The 22422-nt window shown below is 58.3% G+C and overlaps 2 protein-coding genes across 2 annotated transcripts; both read left to right on the plus strand.

Moving 5' to 3' along the window:
* The first annotated feature begins 543 nt into the window (after nt 1-543).
* ISOC2 (isochorismatase domain containing 2) lies at nt 544-6842 on the plus strand. Its single transcript, XM_059153759.1, has 6 exons — nt 544-678; nt 4182-4319; nt 4554-4763; nt 4942-5012; nt 5154-5271; nt 6704-6842. Exons 2-6 carry the CDS (start codon nt 4185-4187, stop codon nt 6782-6784), a joined length of 615 nt encoding a protein of 204 aa, XP_059009742.1. The 5' UTR covers nt 544-678; nt 4182-4184; the 3' UTR covers nt 6785-6842.
* A 258-nt stretch (nt 6843-7100) lies between these two features.
* Nucleotides 7101-21427, plus strand: SHISA7 (shisa family member 7). Its single transcript, XM_059153757.1, has 5 exons — nt 7101-7451; nt 14106-14797; nt 16279-16433; nt 18629-18778; nt 20663-21427. Exons 2-5 carry the CDS (start codon nt 14118-14120, stop codon nt 21304-21306), a joined length of 1629 nt encoding a protein of 542 aa, XP_059009740.1. The 5' UTR covers nt 7101-7451; nt 14106-14117; the 3' UTR covers nt 21307-21427.
* Nucleotides 21428-22422: the final 995 nt, after the last annotated feature.

Genomic DNA, 22422 nt, shown 5'->3' on the forward strand with positions numbered 1-22422 from the left:
CAACTCTTCCTTAAGCCCCATTTCCAAGCACAGAGTCTAAATATTACAGACACGACGCAAAACAAACAAATAGCCAAACACCACCCTAGGAGGCAGGTGCCGTACGGATGGAAAAACAGACTGAGCAGGGTTGGGAGGGCTTAAGTCCACTTTCCTGGAAAGTGCTCGGGTCTCTTGGTAAATTCCTGTCTCTAGCCACCCACAAGAGCCAGCGTTCGAACCCCAGGCCTGCCTCTGCCCAGGGTACGCTCCTCGCTCCCTGTTCCTCGGCCTCCCAGGTCTTGTAGGGACAATGCGGGTGGCCGCTACCCACCTATCCAGTTGGAGTTCGCTCTCTCTGCACCCAACGGCGCTGTTCCGCCCCGGGCCCGCCACTCACGGCCTTTGCGGCTTCCCATTGGTCGGAGGCGCTGCCTTCCCGCCCCCTCCCTCAGGCGGGCCAGTCACGCTCTCAACGTTGCCAGCGTGCCCTGCACCGCCCCTCCACGGAGGGCGAAACAGCCTCGCCAGTAGATTGGCCGACGCAGGGGCGGAACCGAGCTTGTCGAGCACCGACTGGGTGGCTCGGCCTGGATGGGCGGGCGCGGGGGCGGGCCACGTGTGGCGACCTACGAAACGGTAACACAGCCGTGGAACCGGTCGAGAGGGGCTGAGCGGCGTTAGTCCGGGCTCGGAGAGGTGAGTCTCCCCCGGGCTTCTCCAGCGGAGGGCCGGGCCACCCTGGGGCCCGGCACCTTCCGGGTAAGGCCCCTGGCCCCGAGCGCTGCAGAGGGACCGATCTTCCCGCCGTGCAGATGGGGAAACTGAGGCTTTGCCAGGCCTCCCCTTGGGAGGCCGAACTGGCTAGCCAGGGACTCGGGCCCTCCACGGGTCGTGCCCGCTCTGTCTGCATCCCTGGCCGAGGTTTGCATCATCGCCATGGGGTGGGTGGCTTTGACCCCTGTTTGCAGGCTCAGACAGAGCGTGAAACTTGCGAAGGGTCACACAGCCAGAAGTCCCTGCTGCAGGGCTGCCCCCCAGGCCACGTGGGGATCTAAGCGGCACCCCTTCCCTGCTGCTGCCCCTCCTCCTCTAGCCTTGGACTCCCTCCACCCAGAGCTCAGTTCTGTACTTTCTCACCACTACCCCAGGGCACCCCCAGATCCGTCTCCAGCCCAGACCTCCCCATATGCCCACGCACACTCACAGATTACCCGCTCTGAATTTTCCATCTTCTTCCCCAAACCAGTTCCCCTCTCCAGGTCCCCAGTTAGTACCTGGGACCTGCCACCCATGAGCCAGAAACCCGAAGATCTTCCTCCTTCCCCCTTACCCCACAGCCATTTGCACCTGACCCTGAATCCCTCTGTTCTCTCCTTGACCTAGAGCCCAGGCCTCACCCTTGCCCACCTGGACTGCAGCCTTGGTTTTTCCTTCCTGGCCTCCCGCTCCAGTCCAGCCCCACAGAGGCCAGTGAGGCCTCCCCCGTTTTATCTGATATTTTGAAAACTTTTTTATGGAGGTATACTGCATATGCAGGAAAACCACACAAATTACAAATACCTAGCAAACACTCTGGTGTAAACAGCATTTGAACCCAGCCAGAAGTAGAACATCCCCCACATCCCAGAAGTCCCCCCACCTTGAACTCCCTTCTTCACTGCCATCCAAGGATAACCATTCATTCATAACTTTACCACCACAGACTGGTTTTGCTGGGTTCTCACCTTACCTGAAGATTATATTGTATTTTAGATGTTACAGAGCAGATTGTCCAAAATCCAAAAGGAACAGAACAGTGCAAATAAAATCTTCACACCCAGTGGACACCTGCTCCCTGGCCTGAAGTATGTGGTCAGTGTAGAGAGGAGGGCTCCACTGGCTTTTCTCCCTGGATTGGGGCACAGATGTCCCGTGCTGCTTCATTGCACTGCTAACCTCTCTTGGACACTTTTCCACTCTGTTACTTAAAGAGCATCCTTGGCATTCTTCCTGGCTGCGGAGGATTCCGTAGTGTGCATGGGCCGTGACAGGCGGGCAGGACCCCAGCCGCAGATGTTTACATTGATTTCTCTTCCTTCGCTCAGGGGAAGAGTCCCATGATGTGTAACCTAGGTCTGGTGGTGAATAACCTGGTGTCATCTCCCATGGGTGTCTGTGGGGCCAACACTCAGGAGCAAGTTTTCTGGGTCGCAGGGTTCAGATAACTCCAGTTTTGAGAAATGTGGCCCCACGTGCTTCCCTCAGGGTTGTTGCAGTACACACCCCTCCAAGCGTGCTGGGGAGATCCTTCTTGCTCCAGAGAAAACCCTGATCTGACCTTGACCCTCCTGCCTCCTGAAGACTCAAGGGAGTGGAAGTGAGACTGAGCGCCACAGTGGGAGGGAACCACGGGGAAAAGTCCTGGCGGGGCAACACAACCTGGCCGAGGCTGTAGGGGTTCTCAGCACCTTGCAGGACCAGGGGGTCACCTTTTAGTCCTGAGGACAGAAGCAGCCACGCGGGAGGGTGCGGGCTGAGACCGGGGAGCGGCAGAATGCACTTTGTGTTTTCCGAGTGTTTTCTCTCCCTGTCTCTGGCCGCTTCCTTGGCGAGAATTCTGCACTCCGCCAAGATAGATCAGGTTCCCTAGAAATCCCAGCACTGATCACGGTTGTAATTAGGTGGTTAGCTCATTCACTGTGATACTGTTTTTGTGGGAGATGCCGTGCTGTTTTGTTCTTCGAGAAAATTCACATAGCATAAAACTCCCTGTTGTAAGCATCCATGGGTTTTTATGTTTTAGATAGTTGCCTGTAGAAAACATTTTCTGTGGTAGATGTGTTTGAGAGAACACCCATATACGCCTGTGTGTGCTCACCACCCCGCCTTCACACCTCCCCGGTGTTAACCCTTTGTCCTTCACTGGGCCAGCGGGGTCTCCTGTGTCCCAGATAAATTAAGGAGAGCAAACGAGTGAGAACGCAGAGGGGATGAGAGCTGTGCGCAGAAGCCTGGCCAGGGCCCCCTAGTTTTGCAGCAACTTGGGGACCCAAAGACTCAAGCTTCCTGGGGACATGGCTGGCACATGCTGAGACTTGCGGTGGCAGGGCCCCAGGTGCTAGAGAGGAGCCACTCTGACTGGGAGACTTGCTGTCCTCTACTCGTGCAAAACCTCAGGCAAATCAGGGACCCCTCTGGGTCTCCGTGGACCACCCCCCCCCCAGAAGGGCTGCTGGGCAGACGGCTCCACCAGCCCTGCCCCTTCCTTCTCTCTCTCTCTCTCTGAAGTTCATGTAATGAAATTTACCATTTCCACCATTTTTAAGCGCAGCAGGAAGTGGCCGTTACAAACACTGATGATGCTGTGTAACTGTGGCCAGCACCTAGTTCCAGAATGTGTTCATCACTCCAGACGGAAACTGAACACCTTAGGGGGTCAGTCCTGGTCGCTCCTCGCCCCCAGCCCCTGGCAGCCACCAGTGTGCTTCCTGCCTCTGGGCTTGATCTCTGTGGACAGTTCATATACACGGGCTTGCACAGCGTGGGGCCTTCAGGAACTGGCCCCTCTCCCCGAGCACAGCGATTCTGAGGTTCATGCATGATGTCCCACAGGGCACCACTCCATTCCTTTCTATGGGGGGATAACATTCCTCTGAGAGGGGACCCCCGCCTTCCTGTCTAGGACCTGTAGGGGTTGTGCAGCCTAGGCATTGCACATTGGGGTAAACCGAGTTTCAGAGGCTGAGTGGGAGGAGTCCAACCTGACGGAACTCGGGCACCGGGCTCTTTTGTCCTCAGGAATCAAATCAGCTCGGTGTTAGCTGCTGTGGGCCCTTGGATGGGTCCTTCAGGCTTCAGTTTCTCCCCTGAGTGCTGGGTGAGGATTGCAGTTGGAGCCTGCAATGTGGCAGGAGAAAGAGTGACCTTGAGGAAGGAGAAGGCTTCCCAGGGCCCTGGGATAGTGAGGCTGGAAGCACCAGGGCAGTCAAGGTCAGAGAACGTTTTTCGGAATGTGATCTCCCGGCTGAGTAGGACACACTAAGAAAGAAATGGATTCCGGGCACCGGGAACCGCAGATACAGTGGCCTGCGGGTGGGAGGATGATGGTTTCCAAAGCCTTGTGTGGGACCCTCAAGAGTCTATGTACGTGGACGCTGGGTGTGCAGAGAAGCCCCTGGCCCATCTGACCCTGCCGCCTCAGCTCCTCTGCCCATCCCTAGGACATGGCAGCTGTGGGGCCCAACCTGGGCCGAGTCCTCCCCGGATCATCTATCCTATTCCTGTGTGACATGCAGGAGAAGTTCCGTCATGTTGCATACTTCCCCCAGATTGTCTCTGTGGCTGCCCGCATGCTCAAGGTACAGCCCCTTCTCCCTCAGACCCGGAGTCCAGGCCCCCAGGGCCTCCTCCCTCAGGCTAGGAGTCCAGGCCCCCTGCCTCTCCTCTCTCAGATCGAGGAGTCCAGGCCCATAGCCTCCTCCTCCCTTAGACCCAGGAGTCCAGACCCCCAACCCCCTCCTCCCTCAGATCCAGAGTCTGACCCTACAGACCCCTCCCTCAGGCTCAGGCCTTTGTCCCTTTTTCTGGCACAGGTGGCCAGGCTCCTGGAGGTGCCTGCTGTACTGACAGAGCAGTATCCAACAGGCCTGGGCCCCACGGTGCCTGAGCTGGGGGCTGGAGGCCTGCGGCCAATGGCCAAAACTTGCTTCAGCATGGTCCCCGCAGTGCAGCAGGAGCTGGACAACCGGCCCCAGCTGCGTTCTGTGCTCCTCTGTGGCATCGAGGCACACGCCTGCATCCTGGTGAGACCCCTCCTCCCACTAACTGTATCTTCCCTGGCCCAGAACCCTCCATCCTGGCAGGACCCCATCCCTACAAGACCTGGGACCTTCATCCATACTCAGGACCCCTCTCTGCCTGCTGCTCCCATCCTGCCCTGATCGGACCCTCCCTAATCCCTGTTCTTGCCTGTGCCCCCAGAACACAGCCTTGGACCTCCTAGACCGCGGGCTGCAGGTCCACGTGGTGGTGGACGCCTGCTCCTCTCGCAAGTGAGCGGATCCTGCTGGGGGTGGCACACATGGGGTACAGATGGGGTGCCCAGGAAGAACCGGGGAGTGGGGTCCCTCCTTAGTGTGCCAGGGATCCAGGTGGCCTGGCCAGGGTACCAACAGCTCTCCTGCCCCTCCCAGCCAGGTGGACAGGCTGGTGGCACTGGCCCGGATGCGGCAGAGTGGGGCCTTCCTCTCCACCAGTGAAGGGCTGATTCTGCAGCTCGTGGGTGACGCTGCCCACCCCCGGTTTAAGGAGGTACTGGCCCCGCACCCCGACCTCCCGCGCCTCCCTTTCCAGCACCCACCACCTGTCAGTTGACAGAATACATCTGGGAACACAGCAGGCGGCCGCCTCCAGGCGAGCAAAGTTCTACGTTCCTTGAGGGAAGCTGTCCGGGGGGCCAGGAAGACAGGAGAGCAAGAAAGCAAGCGAGGGGACTGGGAGGGCTAGGGTGCAAAAGAAGGGGGCTGCACGGGGTGGAGTGGGAGGCCTCCCGGGAAGAGAGGTACAGGAGGCAGACAGGCACGAAGAGTCTGGCAGAGGCACTGCCGATGGGAGCCCTGTGACCCTCTTTGTCCATTCCTCCAGCCCCCGCAGCCGCCACCGCTGTCCCTGAGGGTGGCAGGAGGCGCCCAGTCCCCCAAGGTCTGCCCTTTCCCTCCTCCTAGTTCAGTTCTGTTGAGCATTTTCAAGCACCTACTATGGGCCAGCCTCTGTGGGAGGTCCTGGGGTGACAGCCAAAGCCCGTCTGTCGTCAGTTACACATTGTGGCCAGAAGCTAGAAGGACATGTTCATAATGTGTGAGGAATAAGATGGGGGTTGGCTGCAGGGAGGTCCTTCCCTGGGGTGGCCTTGAAGCAGAGACCTGAAGTCGGACAAGCAGCCATTCATCCAAAGTGTGTTCCTGGCAGAAGGAACAGCTAGGGCAGAGGCCTGGAGGTGGGGCTGAACTTGGCCTTATTCAGAGAACCGAGCAGGACATGGTGAGCATGGGAGGAGGGGAGGCAGAGAAGAGCCTGAGCCCCCTCTTCTCACAGATTTGAGGGTTTTGCCCAAGAGAGCGGGCCATGGTCAGATCTGCAGTCTGGTTCTGGGTGGCCCATGGATGTGGGGCGGGGGCAGGAAGGAGGGAGACCAGAGTGGGGGCAGTGGGGGTGCATTTGGGCTGACTTTTCTGGAGGCAAGCACCGTGGGGCCTGCTGGTGGGTGCGGTGTGGGGCTTTGGGGGAAGGCAGCCCTAGAGAGGGGGCTGAGCATCTGTGCCCCTGTGGTCGACAGATTGGGGGAAGACCATTGCCAGTTTGAGAGGTCAGGTGGGGACCCACCTCTAAGAGGCAGTTGGATCAATGAGTCCGGAGTTGAGGGGCAAGGCATGGTCTGGATTTAGAGGTTGAGAGGGATGGGAGAGGTGAGATTACTTAAGCAGGATCTGGTATAGACAAGAAGCTCCAGGACAGGGCCTTGGTGCAAGCCAGCAAAGCAGACCAAGATGGCGGGTGATCAGGCACTCACCCAGGCAGCCATGGTGGAGGGGCGCCCAAGGAGAAGTTTCGAGAAGAGGGAGTGGTTGGCTTGGCCAGTTGCTGCCAAGGGGGCAAGGCATATGAAATGGAGATCTGCCACTCCACATCAGTCACAGAGATGGGAACTCTTGACGCCTCCTGAGCCCTCCTCTTCCCCCTACAGATCCAGAAGATCATCAAGGAGCCTGCCCAGGATAGTGGGCTGCTAGGCGTCTTCCAAGGCCCCAACCCCCTCTTCCGCTGAACTCCTCACCCCAAGACCACCCTTCTGTCAACGGGACCTCAGTGGAATCGCTCCGCCCCCATCCTTGGCTCCCAAGAGTGGTGCAGTCCACTGGGAGTACCAGCCCCTCGGGAGGGGAGGTGAAGCGCTACCTTGCCATTGGTCCAAAGCGCCCGGAAATGCAAATAAGACTCCTGGAAGCTGGGTTGCAGTTGGCTGAGCTGAGCTGGGGGCGGGGCTAGGCCCCGGGCCACTTCACGGGGTGGGGAGGGGCGGGGGAGGGAGTGTCACAGGCTGTGGAACCCGGACTTGCAGAATAAACACTGATGTGGCTGTGGACCGAACCATTCGTGGACTTGGGGGGTGTCCCGGGGGCGAGTAGGGGCCGCGGGTGGGGGGAAGAGGGGTCCCAGCAGGTGGGGAGGGGGAGGTGCCTCTTCGCTCCCAGCCGGTGCCAGGCGAAGGCAGGCTGGCCGCGGCTGCATCTGCACGGGAGCCGGCGCGCATCTGCACAGACGGGAGCCGCCGGCCGGGTCGCACACCCCACACGCCGCCTGCCGCCCCCCACCAGCGCGCGCACACGCCCAGCCGCTTGGCTCGCAGACACGCGCTCGCTCTGCCTCCCCGGCCGGCCCCCATCGCCACCGCCACCCCCGACGCCCCAAGGGTCCCGAATCTGGAAAGTGAGGTGAGCGCGACCGCACCCCGGTGCGGAGGGGGAAACTGAGGCACTGGGGACAAGGGGACGGGAGGAAGAAGAGACCGGCATGCGGATGGATGGATGGATGGCCGGGAAGGACAGACGGCTTCACCTGAGTGCTTCCTGCTCCCCTAAGACGCAAGAGCCTGGGATCCACATGGGGGCTCTCAGAATTCTGCAGCCCGCACGGAGACCAGGGGCCCCGGGCTCTACGGAGCCCCCAGGCAAGACCCCTCAGCCCCTTGAGGTTTGCAGTCCTTGCTCCCCACTCCTCCAACCTTGGAGACCTGAAAAGACAACCTCTGAATCCCCCATAGACCAAGGCGTCAGAACTCCCAACTAGCCCGCCCCCCACTGGGGAATCTGAGTCCCCCCACCCACCCCCGCCAATTCTGGGATCCCAGACCCCTCCCAGAAGTCCGGGTCCCCGGAACCCGGCGTCAAGAGCACCCAGCACCCCCTCTCCCCAGGAACCTAGGAGTCCCATCCTCCCCCCTCCTCCAGGAGCCCCCGGGACAAGCATTGGCGCCCCCGGCCCCCGCCTTCCGGATCCAGGTGTCCCCCCTCCTCACCCCCCAGCCTGATGCTTCGCGTCTCGGAGGCCGCGCTCGCGTCGCCATGGCAACGGGAGTCTATTTTGCGCTGGGAACACACAGCTCCCGCTGCAGCGCCCCCCCCACCCCGCCCCTCCAACCCCGGCCTGAGTGAGAGTAGGGGGACCAGGGAGGAAGACTGAGGTCCGGGGTGGGGGGCACAGAGATACTCAGAGGGTCAGAGATCTGTAGATAGCAAACCTGGGAAAGAGACATACAGAGACAGAGACAGAGAGGCAAAGAGATAGGGCTGTGGGGGTTGGGCGTGGGGGGAGACACAGAGACAGGATCTAAAGAGACAGAGACAGACTGGGCAAAGGGAAGAAGGGACACAGAAAACTGAGACTCAGAGAACGGGACAGCGCGTGGGGGCTGGGGAGGTGGACAGAGACTCAGGGATGCAGAGAAGCGATGAGATATGTAGAGGCACAGGCTTGGAAGACTGTGACCCAGGGCAGATCCCTAGAGATGCGAGGGGCCTGCTGGCGGGTGGGAGGCGGGGTCGGGGAGGAGGGGTGGGCAGGGAGATGCAGAGACACCCAGAGTCAGAGAGGCACAGAACACAGGAAGACCTGGGGATGGGGCGCAGGGACCAAGGCTGGGTGAGCCTCTGGATGCATCTGGTGGAGGTTCCTCATCCCTGAGTCCCTGCTGCCTGGGTGCCCAATACTGGGATCCCTGCTGTACATCTGGACCCCTCCCCTTCTCCCTCTGTTCTGCTGCAGCGGCTGGTGAACCCACATCCTCTCCTCCTCTGGCCTGCTTTCCACATCCCTACCTCAAACCGACCCCTCGACTCCAGATATGCCTCAGATCCCCTCCCTTTGCACGCCACCCAGACCCTGCATGTGTCCAGACCCTCTCTCTATCTCTCAATGCCCACTGCGTACCCTCAGCCCCCCTCTACCGCCACTTGCAAACCCCTCCAGCCCCCAGTTTCCTGAGGCCAGGTCTTCTCTCTCTGGGTCTTACTCTTCTGTGGGTTTCTGTCCTCCCCCATTCTCTCTCTCCTCTCTCTTTCTCATTCTCTCTTGGCTTCTCAATCTCTGCCACTTCCCAGGTGTCTGTGCCCCTCCTGTGAGTATCTGTCTCTCCCCAGCCTGCTTGCCTTCTGGGTCTCTGATCCCTGTCTCTGTCCCCCTCTCCCTGGGTCTCTCTCCTCCTTTATCTGCCTCTCCCCCCACCAACCTCCCAAGACTCTTTCCCTGTCCCTGTCCCTACCCCCCATCCTCTCCATCTCTCATTCTCTGCAGCCACACATCTCAGGAGGGAGGCTGGTCACCTGGTCCCACCCAGCCCCAGCCCCCATCCCCAGCTGGCAGGATGTGGAGTGTGGGGCACAGGACTATGCAGGCACTGTGAGGTCTCCTGGAGCCCAGGGACCGAGCAGGGCCTGCTCTGGAAATCCTTCTCGAGTCCACTCCCCTGACCTCTGTCCACCTCTCAGGTCCTAGGCTAGCGCCGGGGTCCATAGTCCTGGCCCTTGGCTGCTGGGGATGCATGCTGCAGGAAGGAAGGACATTGGGGTGAAGGGCCCCCTTCCTCTCCAGCTATGGGGGAGGAGAGTGCCTGTAGGGGGGGTGCGGGAAGGCTGTGTCTGTGTGTGGGGGGGTGTCACATGCATGCTTCCGGACCCCACCGCTGGGTGAGGGTGTGCTGGCCCCTGTTGCACCCGCAAGGCTGCCTGGTGGTGGGCTGGCATGTGTCTGGTTGTGTGTCCGCGTAGAGGTGACTTGGGCAGGTCCCTTGATGTATTCCGGAGTTGTGTGTGGTCCCCATGTGTCGCAGTGTCTGAGATTGTCTGGGTCTTGTGTACTGTGGGTGGAAATGCCCAGAAGTGCACAGCCGTGTGTCCACGTGGAGCAGTGTGCATGTGTTGGGAGGAGGCTACAGGTGCGCCCACCAGGATGACATTGGGTGTCCTTGTGTGTTGTGTCTACACACCATGCGGGTGTCCTCTGTTGTTGTGTGTATACAATGCTGTGTATGTCTATGTGTTGTTTTATGTGAGGCAAGGTAAGAATGGGTCCCCCTGTATCCTTGTGTCCAGACAGGTCACTGTGTCCCCCGGTGTGTGTCCTCCTCCCTCTAGGAGGTGTAAGGCAGGGACAGGAGGCCACGACTCCCCCCACTGTAGATGTGCTGTGTGTACTGTGTCTGGGTGCATCACTGGGTCTGAGGGGATGGATGCCACAGTCCCCATTCCCCAGAGTTGTCAGTGGTGTGGAGTTGTGTCTTCCTGGGCATGTACATGCACGTGCAGTTGGAGGGGACAATGGGACTCTGTTAGCAGGGGGAAGAACTGTGTCCATGGAGCTCAGTTGGAGGCTTGGCACAGAATGGGGACTGAGTAGGCAAACTGCTAGCCCATACAGCGCCTTTATGCCAATGACACAAAGGTACCCCCTGGCCCAACATAGCTCCCCTGTGTCTGTGGTTTGGCAGGCAGATGGCAACCTTGTGTGAATTCTAAAGGGTGCCCCTTCCCCCAGATGGATGCAGTCCCACCAGTACGCCTTAAGGATGAGAGCCTGGCTGGATTCCAGTCTCTCAACCAGACCTCTTTGCACAGTGCCCAAACTGCCCAACTGTATGTGGCAGCCTTCAGTGAATGAAGAAATCCACATCACTGCATGCATGTGGATTCACTGATGAAAGGTGTGTGTCTGTATGCATGTCAACCCACGTCTCTCTGCATGAGATAAAGGTTCTACAGGTAGCAGTGCCCTGAGACCCGAGTTTAGAGCCCAGCTCCAATGCTTGGGTGCTATAGGCCTTGGGCAAATGATGGGACCTCTTGGAACCTCAGTATTTCATCTGAAGTGTGTGTGTATGAGAGAGAGAGCAGTCCCACCTCTCACACTTCCTTTCAATATTCAGCCATGCAGTAAATGTTTACGGAACACCTCCTGGGTCCGGCACAAGTGCTGGGTACTGTGGGCACTATGGGGAACCAGCAGATGAAACAGTCCACCGTTGCAGGGCTGATGATCTAGTGGGAGAGACAGACAATAAGTCCCAACACATATAACTTGGGAATTAGAGATGCGAGCTATGACAAGACAGAAAGCAGGCATGGGGACCAGAGCGGCTGGAAGTCCTGCTTTATTTATTTTTTTTAATTTTCAGCTTGCATTTCTTTTTTTTTTTTTAAGATTTTATTTATTTATTTATTTGACAGAGAGAGATACAGCGAGAGAGGGTACACAAGCAGGAGGAGTGGGAGAGGGAGAAGCAGGCTTTCCTCAAAGTGGAGAGCACAATGAGGGGCTTGATGCGGGGCTCGATCCCAGGACTCTCGGATCACGACCTGAGCCGAAGGCAGACGCTTAAGGACTGAGCCACCCACGCGCCCCTGCTTTAGACAGGACAGGGAAGGCTCAGTGAGATGACCTATAAGGGACACCTGAAGGAAAGAGGGGGGCATAGACTGGTATGTGCAGCAAAGGGAGGGCCCAGGCGAAAGGAGCCGCAGGTGCAGTCAAGAGGAAGGGACTCCCTTGGGCTTGGGAAAGGCATGAAGGGACAGGAAAGGGAGAAGGCTTCCCATGTTATGGCAGGCATGGCAGGAAGGCAGTGGGCGGTTTCAGCAGGGGAGGGCTTGATGTCATCTGACCTATGTTGGTGTTTTTTTGTTTGTTTCCTAAAATTGTGGTAAAATACACCTAACTTAAAATGTACCATTTAAGCTATTTTTAAACTGTTTTAAGGGTACAGCTCAATGATACTTAGGACATTCATCAGCACTGTCTCACACAGAATATCTTCATCCCCCCAAAGCAGTCCCTCCACACTCTTCCCAACCCCCAGCCCCAGGCAGCCACTAATCATCCGCTGTCTGGCTTTATGGCTTTTCCTGCTGTGGACATTTGAGATACACGGGATCACACATTATGTGACCTCTTGTGTCTGGCTTCCTTCCCCTGATGTTTAGAGGCTCACCCAGGAAGCAGTGTACCAGTGCTCCTTTAAGGCTGAGTAACGTTTTGTTCTCTGGACAGACCACATTGGCTTATCTGTTCCTCCCTTGAAGGCCATCTGGGTGGCCTTTGGCGATATTAGGAACCGTGTTGCTATGAATGTTCGTGTGGAAGTTTTTGTGTGAACGCACATTTCCAGTTCTTAGGAGTGGAACTGCCGGGTCATGTGATAACTGTTTGACTTTTGAGGAACCACCAGACGGCTGTCCGCAGTGTGGGCTAAGCCGCATCTAAGATGCCTATGAAACACCTGGAGTGAGGGGTTCTAGCCCAGAGTGCAGCGGAGGGGCCGAGCCGGAGCTAAAGGGAGAGTTGAGGCCCCAAGCGGGAGGGGAGCCAGCTACGGTGTGGGGAGTCTCAGCTCCCAAAACCCTCTCTCCACGCCAGCGCCTGCGACTTGTGGGGGTAATGGTGTGGTCCCCAGACACAGAGGCGCTCAATGGAAAGGAGCACGTGACAGTACTACCCCGTCATGCTTACTGGATTAGTCCTACTCGCCCTCCCATCCCCTTGCGCCGCTTTCCTGTAGCCGTGACTTCTTCAGGATTTCTTAATACTCTTCACCACAGTGTCCCCCGCACCCCACACGGGCTTCTGTCTGTGCACTGGTCCTCTCCCGCCGCTGGGCCCTGAGCCCCATAGAGGCGGGGACCCCGTGGGTCAGTCACCGCGGTCTCCTCGGGGCTCAGTCCCCTCGGGGCTCAGTCCGCGCGGCGGGCGTCCTCTGTGCGGGGGCGGGTGGGGGCAGACCCGCTCCGCCTCCCTGTTCCGTCCTGCGTCCTGCTCTCCGCCCGCAGCCACGGCGGTAAACACCGGCGCGCCCGCCTGCACAGTCCGCCTGGCAATAGGCCCGGCTGCTCCGGGCTCCCTCCACAGGTTAACCCTGCTCATCCTCATAACCGCCCTCTGAGAACCATCCTTACCCCCATTTTACACATGGGGAAACTGAGGCACGGGAATTTAGGGTAAGAGCCTTGCAGTGTCAGGCAGCTGGCACACGGTGGCGTTCTGCCACCCTGCCTCTCCCGCTGTGGCTCTGAGACGCTTCGGGCCTGCAACTGGGAGAACGTCTGTGTGTGCGTGTGTCGGTGTGCGCATGTGTACGTGTGTCTCTACGTGAGCCTCTGTGTGCCTGTCTCTGTGTGAGAGAGAGACATAGAGACAGGGCAGATGAGGGAGGAAGGAAGAGGCAGAGAGACAGATGCTTGAGACCCCTGGATTACCCAACCTAAATGGAAGAGAAATCAGCCTTTGGGGCGGCTGAGGACCGCCCGGGTCTAAGCCAGTCACTCTCAGTCGGGCTCAGTTATGGCCCCAGGGGGACATTTGGCAATGTCCGGAGGCATCTTTCGCTGTCCGCATGTGAAGAATGCGAATTCTCCTGGCACCTAGTGGCCGCACCCCCTGGGTCCACGGGCCTGGTCAATAAACTCAGATTCTCAACTCCAATCTCTCTCTCTCTCTCCCCTTACCCACCCCTCCCTCTCTCCTTCCCCATTTCCCCTGCTCCTCCCATCTGGCCCACTGCACCTCTGTCTGCATTCCCACCCCCACCCGCACCGACCCACCCCACCGCCCTCACCGCTCCTCCTCCCCCAATCTCCCACGGCCGCCGCTCTCTCCGCCCCCTCCGCCCTCGCCCTCTCTCCTTCACTCCCCTGCATGCTTGCCTCTCCCCTCATCACATCTTGCTTCTGGTGTTCGTCCGTCTTTATTTCCGCTCACCCCTCTGCTATCTTTGACGACCTCCCCAATCTCTGCTCCTGCCCTCATCGCTCACTGTGATCCTTTCCCCGTCTGCGCGTTACCACTTCCATCCTCCCTGGCCGCGTCTGGGCATATCTCCGTACCACCCACCGTTGCCCTCCACCGCCCTGTGGGGCTGCTCACCTTGGGCCCGTGCATCGCCCGCTCCGTCCATCCATCCTTTCGCTCTCCTAATGCTTGTCTTCCTCCATCCTTCCACCTTCGGCCCGCCTGCCTCACCCTGTCCGGCCACCCATTTCCCACATCTTGCACCTCCGGCCGTCTCTCTCGCGCGCCGGCTCCCGCCTTGCTTCGTCCCCCAGCCTGGCGGCCCCATGCCGTCCCTCCTGCTCCTCGGGACCCTCCTGCTCCTGGCCTCGACCGCCCGCCAGGCCGGGGCGCGCCCGTCCAACGCCACAAGCGCCGAGCCACCGGGCCCGCTGCCCGCCCTGCTGGCGCACCTGCGGCGCCTGACCGGGGCGCTGACCGGCGGCGGGGGCACTGCGGGCCCGGGCGCCAACGGCACCAGGACCAGCCCCGCGAGCGGGACAGGCGCGGCGGCGCGGGCGCCCCCTCCCGCGGAGCTCTGCCATGGATATTACGACGTCATGGGCCAGTACGACGCCACCTTCAACTGCAGCACGGGCTCCTACCGCTTCTGCTGCGGCACCTGCCACTACCGCTTCTGCTGCGAGCATCGCCACATGCGCCTGGCGCAGGCCTCCTGCTCCAACTACGACACGCCGCGCTGGGCCACCACGCCGCCGCCGCTGGCCGGGGGCGTCGGGGGTGCTGGGGGTGCGGGAGGGGGGCCCGGTCCCGGCCAGGCCGGGTGGCTGGAAGGAGGCCGGGCGGGAGGCGCAGCGGGGCGCGGGGGCGAGGGCCCCGGGGGCAGCACGGCCTACGTGGTGTGCGGGGTCATCAGCTTCGCCCTGGCTGTGGGCGTCGGCGCCAAAGTGGCCTTCAGCAAGGCGTCCCGTGCGCCCAGGGCGCATCGGGAGATCAACGTGCCCAGGTATGTGAGCGCTGAGGTCTCATGGGGTCTGGGGACGGGGCCTGGGCGGTGAGAGGTGGAGCCACCTGGCGGGGGCGTGGCTACAGGGGTGCGGGCCTATTCAGAGACCAAGGAGGCCACCGGGAGCCTGGGAGCCGCCACCGGAGCCTAGGGAGATGGGCGGGCACTAAGAATAGATGCGACAGAACGCACCTGGCTGCTGAGTGACAGGTGAGGCTCAGGCCTTCATTCATCCAACAGATTATTTTTTGAGGACTTTCTGTGGGTCAGGAGCTGGGGATACAGCAGTGATCAAGACAAGGTCCCCACTCTGCTGGGTGAACGCGACTTCCAACCCCGGGTCTGCTGTCTGCGAGCTGTGCGACCCTGGGCCTGTCCCTCCGTTTGCTTGTACAATAGACCTAAGAACTGTTCCCATCCATTCAGGCTGTAGCGAGGATTAACTGAATTGATTCATGTCGAGTCCTGGCACATGGCAAGCCCTGAGTAACTGTTGGCTGCCATTATCATTAAACGTTAGTGGCGGACAGAGTAAGCAAGCAACCACATATGCAATATAATTTTAGGTGTTGATAATCGTTGTGAAGAAAAGAAAGCCGCATGACAGGTAGAGAGTGGGCCCGAGGGTGTTGCTTTATGCGAAGTGGTCAGGAAAGGCCCTGGAGCAGAGGCATGAAGGGAAGGAGCAACTCCTCCAGGGATCTGTGGGAAAGGCCTTCCCTGTGGACGGAACAGGGCGTGCCAGGGCCTGGTGGGAGTACTTGCAGGACAGGGAAGGGGCCCTTGAAGCCACAGAGCAGAGGGCACGGAGCAGGCTTATTCTGAGAGTGATGGGGGAGCTTCTCGGGGGCACTGAGTTCCGCGACGTGAAGCCGTCTGGTCATTGCAAGAGTCCCCGGGCTGCGTGTGTGCGGCCGGACTGCAGGGGACAAGGGTGGGCGCGGGAGACCAGTCAGGACACTAGCAATGAGCCGGGTGAGAGCAGGTACCGGGAGCAGCACCGGCGGTGAGAAGTGGTCCGCTGGGGATTTATTTTAGAGGCCGAATTTGCAGGATTGCTGAGGGGCATGAAAGAAAGAACACGGGAGTCCGGGATGATTGTATTGTTTTCGGTCGTATAACTGTACGACTGGGACGCACTTTACCGCCATGGGATGACTGTAAAGGAACAGGAGTGAGGTCTCAGGCTCAGGGGAGCAGGGGGCCGGGGGTGGGGGCAGGGTGTGGGAAGCACCTCAGAGGGGTTGGGTCCAAATGAATTGAGGCAGGGGCTGCTTCAAGCAAGAAACAAGGTCGGAGGAACATTTGGGGCGGGCGGCGCTCAAACTGACATTAGCGACGGGTGCGGCTACCGGCGAGGAGCCCGGCCCGACTGACTCCCGCAGAGGGCAGAACGGGGAGAGATGAGAACCCTGGGCGCTCTCTCTGCCTGCTCCACCCCCGTCCCCAGGCCGCTGCTAACCGTCGCTCTGCCCCTCTAGGGCTCTGGTGGACATTTTGAGGCATCAGGCGGGGCCCGGGACCCGACCGGACCGGGCACGAAGCAGCTCCTTGACCCCAGGGGTCGGAGGCCCCGACAGCATTCCCCCAAGGACGCCCAAGAACCTCTACAACACCGTGAAGCCCTCCAATCTCGGTGAGTGGAACCTGGGAGTCCGGGCTGCCGCAGCTGCCTCTGGCCGCGCCCACCAGTGCTGTAGCCCCGCCTTCCACGGCTTCTCCCGCGGCCCAGGCCCCGCCTCCAGCACTGTAGCCCCACCCTCCCCGATAGCCCCGCCTCCCGCGGCCCAGGCCCGCCCCCAGTCCCATCCACGGGCTTCTGCCATCTCAGAACCATCATGAGTGGGTGTCATGGACGCCGCAGAGATTTAAATTTCGACATTCCCAGCCCCTGCTCTTGAGAAAGTCCGTGTCTGAGCTCCCAACAGCCAAAGTCACAAAGTTCCTAACAATTGAATTAGAATGTGTTCTGAACCAGACAACCTGGGTTTGAATCCTAACTCTGCCACTGCTGACCTGGGGCAAACCATTTCACCTGTCTGGGCCTCAGCGTCCTCACCCATAAAACCAGGAGCACGACAGCATTCACTTCGCAGGGTTATTGTGAAGGTCAAAGGAACTATTGACCTAAGGCTGAGAGCAATGCCTCCCACAGAAAAAGCGCCATATAGATATGAGCAGCTGTTCGTGTTACTCTTATATTTTATGATGAGCTCATCAGTGGAGAAGTCCAGGGAGCTGTAGCGGGTTAGAGGAGGAGGAAGACTTCCCACAGGCAATGCTGTTTGAGTAGTGGCCTGGAGGGTGAGGGGGTTATTTGGGTCAATGGAGCTCTGGGCCACTGCAGCAGAGTTTGCTGGGTCAGGAAGAGGGTGTTGGGAAGGACCTGAGCACCAGGCTGGGCTGAAGAGCTCTGCCTTTGTCCTGATGGCAGTGGGAAGCCACCATGGAGCTTAGAGCAGTGAGTGGAAGAATGATTTTTCTGGAATCCATGTAAAAGGGAAGAGATGAGAGGAAGAGGCTGGATGGTACTCCAGGCTGTACAGGACAAGGCTTGAACTGGGGTCAGAAATGGAGGGGAAGAGGTGGGTTTGAATAGTAGTAAAAAGGAGAAGACATTTGAGGTGGATCTGGAGGTATGAGTAGGAGTTCTTCAGGCAAAGAAGGAGAGGAAGGAATTCAAGGCAGAGAAAATATCAACAGCATGTGCAAAGACGCGGTGACAGGACTGAGCTAGGCTCCTTCAGGCAAGGCATCAGCTGAGACAAATCTAAGCCAAGTAATTCCTGGCTTCAATTTATTTATTTATTTATTTCACAGAGAGAGAGAGAGCACAAGCAGGGGGAGAGGCAGAGGAGGAGGGAGAAGCAGGTTCCTGCAGAGCAGGGAAAGCCTGATATGGGACTCAATCCCAGGACTCAATCCCAGGAATCATGACCTGAGCTGAAGGCAGCGGCTTAACCCACTGAGCCACCCAGGTGCCCCTCCTGGCTTCAGTTTTGTCCTGTGGGTGAGAGACAGACATGGAAAGAGTTTGTAACAGCAGCTGTGGGTGTTGGGAGTACAACCCTGGGGGGCTGATCTTGAAGATGGGTTGGCTAGATGGCCGGAAGGCTGATTTGATGATCCAGGAGGGAAAGGCAAGTCAGAGCAGAGATTCAGGAGGTGGGAGGGAATCAGAGCCAGGGACTGAGTGGACATGAGTGGAAATCCTTCCACAAGACCAGGACAGCAGTGCCAGTGGGGGGCAGGTGACAGCAGTGACACCACTTCCCTTCTTGGTCCCCACAGATAATCTACACCACAATTACCTGCACCTCAACGTCAACAGCCCCAAGCACCATGCCGCCACGATGGGTACGGACAGGGGCTGGGCTGTGGGGAGGACAAGGCTCCTTTCCTCCCCTGCCTTAAATTGAGCCTGAGCTGGGGGCCCACAGCAGAGCAGGCGTGAGACCCTGTGAGCCTTGACCTCCCAGTCTAGCCAGGTAACCAAGCTAGCCTTGGTTTCCCAGTTGGGACACCAGAAGTGGTCATGTCTCTCCCACCTGGGTTGGTGGGATGATGCACGGAGTGGACTGCCGCTCCTGCCTGGGGCCAGGCCCATAGCACGTGCTGAGCAGGTGCTGGTTGCCTCTCTTCCTGTGCCCTGACCTGCTTCCCCAGCTATGAGCCTGTCTCCTGCGGCGGGGCAATGAGTACAGGGCTGGCTGCTGGGGTTCTGAGGGGCTGGAATCCCTGGTTTCCACTCCCTAAGGGGCTGGGAGCTGGAACTAAGGGGTCTGAGGGAGGAGGGGCTGGACTGACCCTGGCCACGCCCCTCTGCCCCAGACTGGCGCGCCGCTCCGCCACCCAGCCCCTCCTTGCACTACTCCACACTCTCCTGCTCACGGTCCTTCCACAACCTCTCGCATCTGCCCCCGTCCTACGAGGCCGCTGTGAAATCCGAACTCAACCGCTACTCCTCCCTCAAGAGACTGGGTGAGTGCCAGGAAGGGGAAGGGCACAGGCAATGGGGCAGGGTGAAGAGCCAGGGCCTGGGTTCAGAATGGTGGAGAGTGGCCCAAATGACGCTGAAGGTGTTTTTTTTAAATGCAGATTCATGCCCTCCTAAGAGCTACTGTATTCATCAGGACCTGTACTTAACAATTAACAGAAACACAACTTAAGACAAAAAAAAAAAAAAAAAAAAAAAAAGACTACATTAGCTGGATAATGGAAAGTCTCTATGAGCTTTAGGTATGCCTAGATCCAGGAATTCAAAAGCTGTCTCCAGGATTCTATTTCTCTCAGCTATACTAAATGATGGGCTGGCTTCATTTTCAGACAGATTCTTCCTTAGCGGTGGCAAAGACTGACGTGAGGAATTTCAGGGTGTCATTCTGCCAGCAGAAAAGCATTCTTCCCAATGATTCCAGCAAAAATCCCAGGTCTGGAGTGTACTGGCCCAACCTGGGTCACATGCTTGTCCCTGAACCAATCACTGTGACTCCAGACATTTTTGGTCAATGGGAGTAGCCTTCAAACATTTTAAACTGAGAGCCCCATTAAGAAATACTTTTTATGCTATGACCCATGAGACACATATATCTATGCATATTTTTTAGTTACAGGAAAAATTTGAAATTTGTTATTATGAACTTTTTCAAATATACCCAGCATTAGAGGAAATTGTAAAATGAATCCCCATGTTCCCATCATTCACCTTAAAATGAGCAAAATTTCGTTAATCTATACTCCCTCTACCCCATTTTTTGGTGGATTATTTCTTTTTTTTTTTTTTACTTTTATTTTTTTTAAAGATTTTTTTATTTAGAGAGAGAGAGAAAGAAAGAGAGGGAGAGTGGGGAGGAGCAGAGGGAGAGGGAGAGAGAATCTTAAGCTGAATCCAAGCTCAGTGTGGAGTCCACGCGGGCAGGGCTCAGTCCCACAGCCCTAGATCAGGATCTGAGTGGAAACCAACAGAGGGACGCCCAACCCTCTGTGCCACTCCTGCAGCCCTTTGCTGAATTATTTTAAAACAAACCGTAGGTACTGTCACTGCATCCATTAATATGTCAGTAACACAAACATACCTGAAATAAAAAATTTATGAATGGGTACTCACCCTTTTTCCCCTATTATGTAGATGCTTTTTTTTTTTTTTTAAGATTTTATCTATTTCTTTGACAGAGAGAGTGAGTGAGATCACAAGCAGAGGGAGCAGCAGAGGGAGAGGGAGAACATGGAGCCCCATGCGGGGCTCTATCCCACGACGCTGGGATCATGACCTGAGCCAAAGGCAGACGCTTAACCGAATGAGCCCCCCAGGCGCCCCTGAATACCTTCTTTTTTATATAATTTAAAAAATCTTTTTCCCCACCACTCTCCTTAATTTTTTAATTGATTTTTTTAAAGTGGTATCTGTGCCCCATATAGGGCTCAAACTCAGGACCAGGAGATGAAGACTGGGAGGCTTTACCAACTGAGTCAGCCAGGCGCCCCTGTGTGGATGCATTCTGATAATTTTTAAATTCTATTTCATTTTCAAAATACCAGTCACCATCCACAAAACTGACTTCATAACCCACGAAGAGGTGACATCTCCAAGTTTTGGGAGATGGGGTGAGAAACGAAGTCCCTCCATTTACCGGCCCACCATCCTGTGCGGGGCCTAGGAATCTGCATTCTGGTCACACAGGCAGCCTGATTGCTCTGACTAATTACAATGTGGGACTCATCCACCTGTGCCCAGGCTAATATTGACCAGGGCGCTCCCGTGATGCCCAGGGCCCTCGTGGGGGTGGGACATACCGAAGCCAGGGGACAGGGAAGCTTCTGGGCTGGCTGAAGACTCACCCCTCTGGCTTCTCCCCCCTCCCCCAGCCGAGAAGGATCTGGACGAGGCCTACCTGAAGCGCCGGCCCCTGACAGAGATGCCCCGCGGGACGCTGCCCCTGCACGCGCTGCGGCGGCCCGGCACTGGGGGCGGCTACCGCATGGACGCCTGGGGCGGCCCGGAGGAGCTGGGCCTGGCGCCTGCGCCCAACCCGCGCCGGGTCATGTCCCAGGAGCACCTGCTGGGCGACGGAGGCCGCTCGCGCTACGAATTCACCCTGCCGCGCGCGCGCCTGGTCTCGCAGGAGCATCTGCTCCTGTCGTCGCCGGAGGCCCTGCGCCAGAGCCGGGAGCACCTGCTGTCGCCGCCGCGAAGCCCAGCGCTGCCCCCAGAGCCCGGCGCCCGTGCCGGCCTGGCCGCATCCCACTCCAACCTGCTGCTGGGCCCCGGAGGGCCGCCCACGCCGCTGCACGGGCTGCCCCCACCGCCCGGCCTGCACGCGCACCACCACCACGGCTTGCACGGCTCCCCGCAGCCCGCCTGGATGTCGGACGCCGGCGGGGGAGGGGGCACGCTGGCGCGCAGGCCGCCCTTCCAGCGCCAGGGCACGCTGGAGCAGCTGCAGTTCATCCCGGGCCACCACCTGCCGCAGCACCTGCGCACCGCCAGCAAGAACGAGGTGACAGTCTGAGGCCAGGCCCCGGGGCTGGCGGGCTGCGGCGGGCTGCGGCCTCGCAGGCCCCCACCCCAGCCGGGATCCCCCAACACACTGGAGGGGCCTGGGACCCGGGAGCAGCCCATGCGCGGGACGGGGTGGGGGTGGGGGGCTGCCTCCGAGGACGCTGCTTTGGATGAACTCGTCACCGGAGATGAAACCTCCTTCTGGGATGTCATGGTAGATCCCTCCTCCTATGTCACTGTTTGAGGCAAGGCCTCTTTCCCATGACGTTATCACAGAGGAAGAGCCCTGCCCGTGAGGTCATCACTAGTGAAAATGTCTGTGTTCTGTGATGTCATCACAGGGACAACACCTTCTTCCCATGAATCCATCACAGAGGAACAGGCCCACCCCTGAGGTCATCGCTAAAGGCCATGTCTCTGTTCCATGAAGTCATCACAGACTTTCTCCCTGTGATGTCACAGCAGAGACAATGCCTTGTCCTATGACATCATCCCTAGAAACAAAGATTCCTTCCTGTGAATGTTACTGCAGAGACACATCTCACCCTGATGATGTCATCTCTGGCACCGAGAGGCCTCTTTTGACATCATCAACACCAGAAAAATATTTCCTTCCAGAGAAGATGTCTCTGTTTATGTTGTCACTACAGACAAAGCCATCTTCCTAGGACACATCACAGGGGAGAGGCCTTGCCAACTGTGTCCTCCCTACAAGTAAGACCTTTCCAGGACACTGTCACAGGGACTCTGCCTCCTTCCTGTGACACCATCTTCAGAGAAGGTGCCTTGCCCTATGACATGATCAGAAGGACTGTGCCTCTTCCTGTAATGTCATCACGAGGGAGGACAGCCCGGTTTTGGGATACCTCCAGGATGAGGGCCCTTCTGCGATCTCACCTCTGGACTCTGCCTATTCTGGGGTCATGCTCTAAGATGCCTCCATGCCAGGTCATGAGAAGGCAGGGCAGGCCCTGGATCCATGGCAACCCTGGGGTCACCCAAGAAGGTGCCCTGACCTGAGGAGTTGTTTGAGGGATTGTCTCACTGGGGAGGCAACCCCAACTGCAGAAGTCTCCACTGAGATGATGATTTGACTGTAGGTTGTTGGCAGCCGGCCCCCACTGAG

This window comes from Mustela lutreola, chromosome 16, assembly GCF_030435805.1.
Source record: "Mustela lutreola isolate mMusLut2 chromosome 16, mMusLut2.pri, whole genome shotgun sequence".
Lineage (NCBI taxonomy): Eukaryota > Metazoa > Chordata > Mammalia > Carnivora > Mustelidae > Mustela > Mustela lutreola.

Bases quoted from the DNA above. Each gene is read 5' to 3' on its own strand.
- ISOC2 (XM_059153759.1), top strand. From the start codon at position 4,185: ATGGCAGCTGTGGGGCCCAACCTGGGCCGAGTCCTCCCCGGATCATCT. The intron at 4,764-4,941 runs GTGAGACCCCTC...CTGTGCCCCCAG, and splicing joins AGGCACACGCCTGCATCCTG to AACACAGCCTTGGACCTCCT. The intron at 5,013-5,153 runs GTGAGCGGATCC...TGCCCCTCCCAG, and splicing joins GACGCCTGCTCCTCTCGCAA to CCAGGTGGACAGGCTGGTGG.
- SHISA7 (XM_059153757.1), top strand. From the start codon at position 14,118: ATGCCGTCCCTCCTGCTCCTCGGGACCCTCCTGCTCCTGGCCTCGACC. The intron at 14,798-16,278 runs GTATGTGAGCGC...CTGCCCCTCTAG, and splicing joins CGGGAGATCAACGTGCCCAG to GGCTCTGGTGGACATTTTGA. The intron at 16,434-18,628 runs GTGAGTGGAACC...CCTCTGCCCCAG, and splicing joins CGTGAAGCCCTCCAATCTCG to ACTGGCGCGCCGCTCCGCCA.